Source organism: Pantherophis guttatus, chromosome 6 (assembly GCF_059756535.1).
Source record: "Pantherophis guttatus breed Tessera chromosome 6, ASM5975653v1, whole genome shotgun sequence".
NCBI lineage: Eukaryota > Metazoa > Chordata > Lepidosauria > Squamata > Colubridae > Pantherophis > Pantherophis guttatus.
Window position 1 is genome coordinate 52,356,278 of NC_142068.1, and position 12,175 is coordinate 52,368,452.

The following is a 12,175-nucleotide window of genomic DNA, read 5'->3' on the forward strand; positions in this document are numbered from 1 at the left end:
AACCCATCTTGGAATAGTGGTCCACTGACTTGGAACTGAAACATCACTTCCAGAAGGCTGATGAGCAAATAGAAGTGCCTACTTAATTGAGTGAATAATGGATATCTCCTCTATCAATTTCTTTTCAACATCTATATGAAGCTACTAGGGGAGTCCTATGTTGGCACAAACAATTTGCTGATGATGCTCTGCTAGGCATCTCACTCCCAGGCTGAACAGGTGATATTATGGAAGTGCTCACCCAATGCCTGGTGACCTTCATGAACTGGATAGGAAAGAAACCTTGACCTAATCCCTGCAAGACAAAATGATTTGGGATTTGGGGGTCCAAGAATTTTAGGGACATTAAATATATTTGGCAGCTTTTGCACAATTACATTTAGATTTCTAGATATATCAAGCTTTCCTGGTCAGGAGGCCCTGCTCAGTCTCATTCACTAGTCACCTCTTGGTTGGATTTACTGCAATGTACTCTATGTGCTTGAAGAATATCCAGAAATCACAGACGGTGCTGAATGCAGAATTGGTTATCTTGTTTTGCTTAGACACCCTGTTACTTCAGGAGCTGCAATTGTTGTCAATTGCCTTCTGTATGTGATTTAAGATATTGGTGGTTACCCAGAAGGTCCTACATAATTCCAGACCTGCTGAGGGGGCCACCTTTTCCTGAATTCTGCTGCCCATTCAGCTAGATAAAATAGGGTCAATTCCTGTAGAGGAATTCAGAGTCAACCTTGATAAAGGTATGTGAGACGAATTAAGTGAAACTTCTGTCATGGAAAAGTAGAAAAAAGATTAAAATATATTTAATATATCTAAGAAATATATTTGGTATAAGAGATAGCAGAGAGAAACTGTGACAGGCTACTATGATTCCATTATTTTACATTACAACAATAAATCAGCACAAATCAGTTGTCATGTAATCATGACCTGGTCTACTTCAAAAGTCTGACAATTCTCTCTAGGTCCTATCTCTCCCAAATCTCACATAATGGATCCTTAGAGGTAAGCATTTCTGGTGGCTGCCACCCAGTAAAAAATTAATCCATTTAATCCCTCCTAGTGATCAGGATAATCTTGAATAACTTTCTGTTTCATCTTGCACTGGAGAAATGTCTTGTCTGCTTAGAAAGTCAGGACTGTGAATTGTATTCATTGGTGGGTTTTAATTTTCTTTTTGTGTTTATATGTATATGGGGTTTGGCAAAGTATTTTATCTGTTTATATTGTTAGCTGCCTAGAGTTTACGGGAATGGGCACATACATACATACATACATAAATCCCCCTCCAAAAAACTTGCCTAGATATTTAATTTTGAAATGCATTCTGGTTACTTATTTGATATATCTTTAGTTTGAAATTGCTCTCACTTAAATCGATTTAAAATAAAAATTATTGCTTTATAAATGTACGCTTAAAATTATAACCAAGCCAAAAAGTAAAATAGTTACTTAAGACCCTATTTCAAAATTATGACGCCACCAGGTCTGTGGTCATTTGTCCTTACAAACCCCTTCAGGGTCCTGCAGTGGACTTCTGCCTTTCTCCTCCCAACCGCTAGAAGCCTACAGCATTTGAGCCTCCTCCCCACCCACCCATCATGGGCCATGTTTATCTTCTGAAGTTCTCTGGACCTCATGTTATGGAAGGAGGACATGGGTCATGCTGCAGTGATCCAAATGCAGCTGCCATTTTGTCTCCACTCCATCCACAAATGGCTGTGGACAAACTGCTTCCTTTTGCTGCCTTAGAGAGGTATCAACAGTGCTTGTGAAAGCTTCTGCAGCACTGTGCAGAACTTATTAAAGCAGCAAAATTAAGCCATTTGTCTCCAGGCCACACAGCAATGACCCAAATGCAGCTACCATTTTGCTGGCAGGGCAAAAAGGCTTTCAGGACTGTGTCATTCAACCACGCAAAGAAAGAAGTCGTTCCAGAGCTCTGGAAGGCCTTGGAGCTTTGAGAGATAAGGATAAATGGTGAGAAGGGTGTTTTGCCAGGTGGGATGGAAATCAGACTTAAGACCTGGGAGGACTCGAAGACAGTGAGAAAAGGCCTGTAGGGAGCCAAGGCATGGAAATTAGATCAAGGGGTGTCTTGAGAGAATCAGGGCAGACAGGCCTTGGCTTGTCCTAAGTCTCCAATGGCCTCCACTTAACAGCCCATACATTTGTTTTACATTTAATTGGGAGTGGAGGGTTGGAGGTAGTTAGGTGACATGTTTCATCTAATGACTGCTGTGATATCTGATCATAATGGGTAGGCTCCGTTAGGGTTATATTTTGAGCATTACTTCACAAGTTATTATCATAATATTCTAAACACAGCAAAATTATGTGTTAATATTTTGGAATCTCATGACTTTCTCAAGTTCCATCTCAATGCAATAAAAACTTTTACTTTTGTAAGTGTTAACTTGCTGTTGTTTTAAATGTTAGTGTGCAATAACTTGGAACTGAACTGTATTTTACACAATGTAATAAAGAGTCCAGGTTTTATAAAAAAAAATCTGTTCTATGACATCTCCAATTAACTTCATAGAACTGTGTTTAAAAAAACTACTATATTTTGTCGAAATATAAAATTGTAATCAGAAGTGAGCAGAAAATATATTTTTATATAAAAGCATAGTAAAAATGAGTAGCAAAATTATTGCTTAGTAATTATTGTAAAGTATGATCACCTTTCTCAAGAGAAAGTCACATTTATGAGAATTAAAGAGAAGGTAAATATCCCTAAAGAATTAATAGAAATTGAAGACAGCATTTAATACTTGCTTAACAACTGTTCAAAGTTATGATAGCCTTGGAAAGGATGCCTGTAAACTACTTCCTAATATCATAAAATATTGTGCTGCCCCCTGCCAATGGTCACATGACCACATTTCAAGAACTCGGCAATTAGTTTCATTTAGGACCAATTGCAGTGACCACAGTCACTATGGTCACAGTTATGTGACCAAAAAATTCTTCAACTGAAAACAGCAAAAAACAGCCATTGGATTTTCTGGATGCATTTAACGACCAGTTTTTCTTAGTAACCACATGGCTCACTTAACAACAACTTTAAGACCATGGTAAAAATGGTTGTAAAATTGAGTTAGTGCCCACTTTGGTCCCAACTTATGACCAAAATCCTAAGCCGAATTGTGGTTGTAAATTGAGGACTACCCATATTCAGGTACTTGGAAACTGCAGGAAAATCCTAGAAAAATGGTAAAATGCAGGGACAGAACAAAACGAATTTAAACTTTTCTAAAGTTCTTAAAAATATATTTTACAGGTCTATTAGTTGTAAAATGTTTCATGGAATGAAATATGTCCTGGGAAAAATCAGCAAGGCTAAGACAGTCATTCAGAAAAGATGTTTCATATCCAGTGGTGGGCTGCTGCTGGTTCGGACCATTTCAGGCGAACCAGTAGTTCCAACGATCAGCTGGCTCCACCCATCCATCCCCGCCCTATCCTTTCCTATATTTCCTTCTTTCTGGCTCAACTGATTCGCGCGGCACAGCTGATTTCCATGCCTCCATTGTTCTTACCAGGGCTGCCTTAGAAGATAAGCAGCTGAGCTTCAAATTATTGTGGCGCAAAGCGCGCGCTCACAGAACCGGTTGTTAAATTGGTTGCAGCCCACCACTGTTCATATTTCTAGGTTCGTGATGGCAAACCTATGGCACACGTGCCACAGGTGGCACGTGGAGCCATATTGGTGGGCACGTGAGCGTTGTCCTAGTTCACCTGTGCGCGCTGGCCAGCTGATTTTTGGGCCTTCTGGGCCCACCGGAAGTTGGGAAACAGGCTGTTTCCAGCCTCTGGAGGGCCTCTGGGGGGTTAGGGAAGACTGTTTTCGCTCTCCCCAGGCTCCAAGAAAGCCTCTGGAGCCTGGGGAGGGTGAAAAACAGGCCTACTGGACCCATCTGGCCATCATGTGCCAAAGGTGGGGGGAGCAAGTGCATGTACGGGTGTGTGTGGAGCGCATTGCATTATGGGTGTGGGCACACATGTGCACGACCCCCGTCACGTTCCCCCCACTTTTGGCACACAGTGGCAAAAAGGTTAGCCATCACTGCTCTAGGTAGTTCTTGACTTGCAACTACAATTGGGACCATAACTGTTGCTAAGTAATGTAGTTATTAAGTGAGTCATGCCCAACTTTACAAGTTTTGTTTGCCATGGTTAAACAAATCAAAAGCTTATTAAGCAAATCTGGCTTTGTCCATTGATTTTGCTTGCTGAAGCTTCCTGGGAAGGTCCCAAATAGTGATCATGTGATCCTGGGATGATGCAACCATATAAATACATGCTGGTTTCCAAAGACTCAAATTCTGATCATTTTACCACAGAGGCACTGCATCAGTTGTAAGTGCGAGAACCAGTCTTAAGTCACCTTTTTTATCATAACTTTGTATGAGCATTAAACAAATGATTGTACATCAAGGACTCTATGTACAATAATAAAAATGAAAGAAGTTTCTTCAATTCATAAAAGCAGTTGTATCTTTTCTTGGGGCTTGTACAACTGTTTTGAAAGAAATTCCAGGTCATTTCCTTTCACTGTATTTATAAACTGCCTAGGGAGATTTAAGTGAAAGGGGCAGGGTAGAAATACAATAAAATAAATAAATAATCTGTCTATGTAGAGCCACTTATAATACTTTGCAGAAATATATTACCCAATAATTTTGATTTGGATGGTATACAGTTCTACACTGCATTTACATTAGTCTAAGAACTTTATTTAATTCCAATTTCTACAAAGCTAATCAAATAAAGATGTCACCTTCCCATTCCTATCTAGTATCCCATATTCTGTATTTTATACTGCTGGGCAGCTTGTGCTCTATAAATAATAGAAATACTATTAAACACAACAGAAATTACTTAGATGCACTCTTATTTCATAATACATCTACTGTAGTTGGGATAGCTATATATCCCATTTCTGATATCTATCTATCTATCTATCTATCTATCTATCTATCTATCTATCTATCTATCTATTATCTTTCTAACTATCTATCATCTACATACCTGATACAATCCTACTTTAGTGAAAAAATCTTCTTTTCCTTGCTTGTCTTTCAGTGAGGAATAATTACTGCTGGAGATAAACAAATGAGCCCCAACATTTTCAGTTTCTTCAGGTTCTGATGTGCTTGCTTGAGGCAGATCATATTTTTCCTTTCAAAGTGAATGTAAAATGTTATATTAGGGATTCTAATGTCAAAACAAATCTTCTATTAGCATCAAAAAATACTTACTCTTCCAGACAATATCAAGGGCTTTGTGATCACAGGAAAAAAAATCTAACCTATCCTATCAAGATAAAAAGTCTTGATTTTGGAACCCCAAAATTACTGTTACTGAGTCTTCCATCCAATCATATCAGAAACTTCTGTTGTTGTTTTTTACCATATCTTTGAACTAGAAAAAAGAAGTAAGACTACTATTGATTTCTCTAAATACGTTTCCTTCCAATGCATTTAATGGAATGGATGGCATCAATAAGAATAATTAGAATGGACCTTTTTTCTGTTTCAGTTTTAGTTTAATATGTACTAATTTTCCCTTAGTGTCCAATAGTTGAGTTAGACAAGTATGACTTCCTCAGCATTCATCATTATGGAATGTAATAGTTTACCTTATTATTATTAAGAAAAATGATATCCTCATAGTTAATTCTCCATCCAGTAACACTGATTTGCTTTTGAAAGTTGCCTTTATAGATCTTCATAAATATTGTCACACCTATGGTCCCCAATATGGTGATTATCAGGAGAACGATCATAACAATCAGAGCTGTACCTTCTAATGATAAAAAATAGTAGAGGTCATTATGGAATCAGCAGAATGAGCTCAGTCTTAGTGAAGCCCACCATCTGATACAAAAACTGAATTATGTTTTAGAAATCTCAGGACAACAAATCTATCAAACAATTCTTCCTTGTTATAAACATAGATTTTAGACTCTATAATTTATCAAGGCAATGAAAATTATGGATAAAATATTTCTCTGTTGATTAGGAATAGCTAAAATAATTATTAGACAATTTTGGAAGAACAAAACTGATTTGCAGCAACAATATGCATGTTAGTCAACATTTTCCAGATGTTACTGGATTCCGGTTCCTACCAGCTTCAATTAGTATAGTCAATTGCCAAAATTCAACATTACTGGATGCTATCCCCAATCAGATGCAGTTTAATTTTTAATATTAGCCATCTTTTTTTTAAAAAAAAAAAGATAGGAATTTAATTCAATGGTCTGATCTACAATAAAATCTAGAATAGGATTCAGATACATAGTATAAGGTGCAAGTAAACATCACACTCACTGGTAGCTTGAATTTTACAGTGCTCATTGTGAAATCCACAAACTGGTTTGTCTTTAGGTATTTCTCCGAACGACCAATCAATATAGTTAATTTCTACAGTGGGACTGAAGATAATAAGACAAGATAAAGGTTAACATTAAAGTTCAGTTATATTTTTACAGAAATACCTTGTTTTTATTTACTGTTAACCTATTAATATATTAAACTTGTTGTGAATCAACCCATACTTTAAAAAATAACTTATTTATATATTATCTATATATATTATCTTATATATTATCTTTTTTGTCACAATATTTTTTCTTTTTTGTGTGTTTAATAAAATGTGTATGAATCATAATTCAAATAGAATGGGATTCATCAGCATACTGATGACATTACATTCCAGGAAATGCTCCAGTAATTACTAAACATATAGAAGACATATGGAGAAAGAGAGGAAGAAGGAGACAGAGAGGGACAGGGGAAAGAGAGGCGGCGAGGAGGTGAGGGGGAGGGAGAGGGAGAGAGAGGGGAGGGAGAAGGGGGGAGAGATCTAGTTGTTAAGGCACTAGGCTAGAAAGTGAGAGACAGTCCCATCTTAGCCATAAAAGCTAGCTAGGTAAATTTGGGCCAGTCACTCTCTCTCAGTCCAACTTACCTATCCAACCAGTTTGGGTGAGAGCCATTTAATGCTTGAGAGAACACCAGAAAACAATAGGGTACAGAATGGACTGGATAGTTGAGAAAATATCTCAGAAACGCAATGTCAAGCAACTTTCTTATTATTACCAAGAAAACTATATGGACATGTTCATGAACTCAGTTTGGAAGAAACTTGAATAGATTCTGTACACATGGACTCATAGAAAAAGCAATCCATGAAAAGCAAGGGTCAGATGATTGCTCTAACTATAAAAAGAACTATGCTTCTTTCTGAAGTTGGCCTAAATTCATGCTCCATAAAATAAAGACAATAAGCTATTCCTTCAATAGATGAATAAAGAAACTATATATTGTTCTTGACAAACTAAATCTTTATGTGTAATATTTTCATGCTATGTGAAATATTATATTATAGAGTACTTATGAAATATATACAGGCAGAAATACCTTAATGTTCTTCTGTAGGTATCAAAATTAAGAACAGGAATGAAGTGAGTAGAATTTCCAGATTCCTGAAGATCATACACAGAATAATCCATTTTTCTTTCACCCAGTTCATCAATGTGCACAGGACCAGTGATGCCTAAATAACGAAGACATTTAAGATACAAATGCTTAAACATTTCTTAAATACCCTATTTTCCTGGGACAATTCTTCTGTATCTTCAAAATCTGCAGAGATTTTCAAGAATAGTATTAATCAACAAAGCAATCAGAAAAATGAATTGCTTTATTACTTCTACATTTAAAACAGTCTGATTCAAACAGCATGTGAATAGTGAGAAAAAGATCTGTCAGATCAGATCCTTCCCATTTTACCTATGGTCCTGCTCACATTTGATATTCAATATCTCAGTTCGGCAATATGGCTATAAAAATATTCCCATTCTTGTTTATATGGAGATCTCTTAGAAATTATTCTACTTTCAGATATGATCTTCACATGACACAGTTACCCATTATTTGCTTACACTGAGTTTACTCAGCCTACTTTCTGGGTTTGAATAAGATACTATAAACTAACCACATAGACAAGTTTAGACACCATCCCAGCTTCTTTGTATTTTGTGTTTGGGTAACCTATAGCCAAAGTTGTTGTTGTATTATTGGCCCTGTCAATTTACAATGACTGTAGTCTTTACTCACAAGCTTACCATACAGAAGGGTTTTATTATAGCCTTTTAAAGTGTTGATTAATGTCCTTCCATCAAGAAAATCCTTTTTGTCTTCAGACATTTCTTTTACAGTTGATGCATAAAGCAAAACAGCATCATGAAGGTATGCAGCATAAGAATTTAACTGAAAAAAGATACAATATATGAAACAGTTTGGATTTCTGGGGGAAAATATCCCCCTTAAAACTGAAAGGGGATATAAATTATAAATCTGATTATAAATTAGACTGGAGATCAGGGTTTCTGCTTCTTTAAAGTATGGTAGAAGATGAATTTTTAGCAGTAGCCTTAATTTGCAGAAACCATACTATTGCAATTTTAGCAGTTTATTCCAAATTCTTTCCCCAGCTTTAGATACATATCCAAATTTATAATTACCCAAATAACAAATATTTGGGCTTCAGATGACCCAATGAAATAATTTAGCTTAAAAAAATGCAAATAGTGCAAGTGGGTAAGATTCTGGGATATGTTAGTTAACTGACATTGCTTACCATGTCATTCTAAGATAGAGCCACTGCTCTTGTTTTAAAACTGGGAGAGTAGGGAAAGAACAATAGCTACCATGTTGTTATTTGCAAAGAATATTGAATATTGATTATTTCAACAGAGCATGATCTTTACTTTCACAAAATCCTTAGTTCATCCTCTTCCAACTTGGTGCCCACTAAATTTAGGGGCAATTCAAGCCTACATTGCTACAAAGGGTTTGAGAAACTGAAGTGCTAAAAACCATCAGATTGGAGATGAATTAGATAACCAATTTCCAATTAACCAATTAACCAATTTCGTTGTATACATGATTTAAAATGACAATACTATGGCTAGTTAAATATTGGGTATGTAACAGATTTGGCAGCACTGGCACCAAATCAAGTCATGGGAATGACAAAAAATCCCTTTAAGCTATATTTCTAATAAGGACATATTCAATTAATACAGTAAATATAACCTCTTCCTGTAAAGAAAATAAATTGTAAGAGGGCTGCTTTTCCTTTAGTTTGTCATGGAGCTCCTTAATGAAATCAGAGTAGTTCTTATATTCCCTGTAAGATCTTAGAGCTATTAAAAAAACAGACTGATAAACATCTAAAATGCTGATGTTTTCATGATTCCAAGTCTCTTCCAAAAAGTAGGCCTGGAAGACAAGAGAGAGAAATTGTGAGTTCTAGTAATAAATATGCATAATTCAATTGTATATCTCAGTGTGTGAATGTGAAGGTCAGTAAGATATACTTCACAGGTAAGCTGCCAGTATTGCCAGTGAGGTTTTCAACACAGTTTTTTTTCCCACATTAAATGGTAATATAAAAATCCCAGACACAGAGAAGTGTGATAAAGAGGTCCTAAGGGAATAAAAATTCTGGATTGTATTGTTTTTGTTAGTTGTGAAGTCGTGTCTGACCTATCGCAACCCCATGGACAACTTTCCTCCAGGCCTTCCTGTCGTCCACCATCTCCCAGAGACCATTTAAGCTCATACCAACTGCTTCAGTGACTCCATCCAGCCACCTCATTCTCTGCCATCCCGTTCTTCTTTTGCCCTCAATCGTTCCCAGCATTAGGCTCTTCTCCAGTGAGTCCTTCCTTCTCATTAAGTGGCCAAAGTATTTCAGTTCTAGATTGTATTATGTATGTCCAAAACAATTAGCCTTTACAAATAGGCACCCCTACATATATTCAATCCTATTTCTCTATGGAATACATTAATTTATTAGGGGTAAAGATTTAACAGTTTCTATTCCTAAAACCTGGAGGAGGAACAATTATTCAGTGGAAAAAGCTAATAATTACCAATAGCCACAATACCTATGGAGTCAAAATATCATGTATGAGGAGTAATATGAAGTCTCCAAAAGACCAATGTAGCTTCATAAATTACAAATAATGATAACATGGTGAATAATTGTAATAATCAAGCATAAATAAGAACTTTTTTATTCCTATTATATTATTTAATTCCATTCATTTATTTATTTAAAACATTTATGTGGCCACCCATCTTATAATCAACTCTGAGCAACTCTCAAACAAAAGTTAAAACAACATATAAATCATATTAAAATTATAAAACCAAACACATTAAACATTAAACATTAAAAACAACAAAGACTTGGCATCAAGTCAAACTTCTAATGTGCAATGATGCAATCTTATCCCAGCACTTCGTTTTTGAAGATTTATGGAAGGGTAGGAGGGAAGAGACCTGCTAAATTTTAGGAGGCAGAATGTTCCATAGGGCAGGAGCCGGTATGGAAAAGTCATGCTTCCTAGCTCCCATTGGATGACAATGTTTAGGGGAAGGGACTAGGAGTGTGCCTACTTTATTTGATCTGGTAGGATGGGTATATCTCTTAGAGAAAGGCAGTCCTGCAGATAACCTGGCCCTTTGCCATTTAGAGAACTGATACGTAGGAAGAGATCCAGAAAAGATCCTCTTAATTCTTCATGGGATTTATCTGATAGTTATGCAGAATGTGCTTTAGTCTGGCAAAATTTGTATAAATGAGCAGCAATAAAGAAACTACTTTGTTATATTCATCCTGTTCAGGGGTGGTATTCATTTACCTTTGCTACCGGTTCGCAAATGTGAGTGTGCGTGCACGCTTTGCTCGCACAGGACATCTGTGTGCATACACAGGACCTTCTGCACATGCGCAGAGTGTCAAAAACGGGATGTGATGACATCCGGGCAAGTGGGCGGAGCCTCCCACAGTCACCGCTACCAGTTCTCCCGAACCAGATAGAACCGGCTGAATACCACCACTGATCCTGTTGTTCTTGGTTTCTCCACACCTGACAGAGATTGCACAATGTGGGAGTTCTCCTGGACCATACCACTCTTCAGCAAACAGAACAGGTACGGACAGGTCACTCTTTGCACATCTTCATCTTGAATGCTTATTACACAAAATAAGCACATAATATTATTGGATCAAAAGATCCTGCTTTCTGTCTAGTAACGTGTCTGAACTATTACAATGTGTTCTACATGGGACTACCCTTGAAGACCATCCAAAATTGGTCCAGAATGCAAGGACGAAAAAGGAAACTTATGTTATTTTTTAAAATTTTGACTTAACTATTTAAATTAATCGTTGCCATTTGTCAAGTTTACACCACTTATAGGTCTTTCAAAAATATCACTTACATAAAACGGATACACTTGAACCTGAAATGGTTTTGATGGGTAAACCTAGGGGATTTTTGTCTTCACTTGCTTAAAACAGTTATTTAACATGTTATTTAAATCCTCACATGATGAATCGGGTTGTCATGTTTCCCTTTTTGATTATATATTCTAATTTAGGTATTTCATTTCTGTGTTATGAGTTAAAGTAAGCATTATAACCATAGTTGCTCTTGCCCAGTTATGCTATCTAAAAATGTTTTAAACATGATAATAAAAGACTTATTGCTACTTACTGACCTCAAACTGTTGCAGAATAAAGAACACATATGGTCCGTTTGTCATACCTAATTCTTTGGCCTGTAACAAAATTGATCTTGCATCCAAAGGATTGCAGATTAAAACAATAACTGCAAAGAAATTGAAACAATTAGTTGTTTCTTATCTAAAGTTAATACAGAAGAGAATGGAAACTTGAAGCAACCAGATATCAACCCAACAGCATTACAAAAAGTCAAAGCAATTTATTCATTACAAAAACGTAGATTTGATTGTATGTATCTTATTAAATAATGCAAAGATATTTGCAATATTAAATATAAAAGTGTTTAAATATGTGTCATGAAGCAGCTTGGAAGAGAAAGATGCTGGGAATAAGAGTCTGTAGTCAGCATGAAAATGGCAGAGAAAATAGACAGCAATGAATCTGTGGCTTTTGGCAGAAGTGGGACTGAGATGGCAGGAATGAATCTGCTACTGGATGAAAGCCATCAGTTTAGGGATTACAGGTCAGAGATTTCTCTTTTATTCTTTTATGGGTACTTACAATACAGCCATTATTACAACAAGTCTCAAAGTTTAAATGAATTACTGTTATGTATACC

General features: G+C 36.3%; 1 protein-coding gene across 1 annotated transcript in view; it reads right to left on the reverse strand.

The window, feature by feature from the left end:
• LOC117678787 (guanylate cyclase 2G-like) overlaps window positions 1-12,175 on the reverse strand; it is a 53,757-nt gene that overhangs the window by 24,932 nt on the left and 16,650 nt on the right. The window contains exons 3-8 of the mRNA XM_087872359.1: window positions 11,592-11,701; window positions 8,141-8,285; window positions 7,434-7,569; window positions 6,342-6,445; window positions 5,648-5,814; window positions 5,038-5,187 (exon numbers count right to left, since the gene is read on the reverse strand). Of these exons, the coding sequence (XP_087728485.1) occupies window positions 5,038-5,187; window positions 5,648-5,814; window positions 6,342-6,445; window positions 7,434-7,569; window positions 8,141-8,285; window positions 11,592-11,701 (812 nt within the window). The remainder of the gene's footprint in view (window positions 1-5,037; window positions 5,188-5,647; window positions 5,815-6,341; window positions 6,446-7,433; window positions 7,570-8,140; window positions 8,286-11,591; window positions 11,702-12,175) is intronic.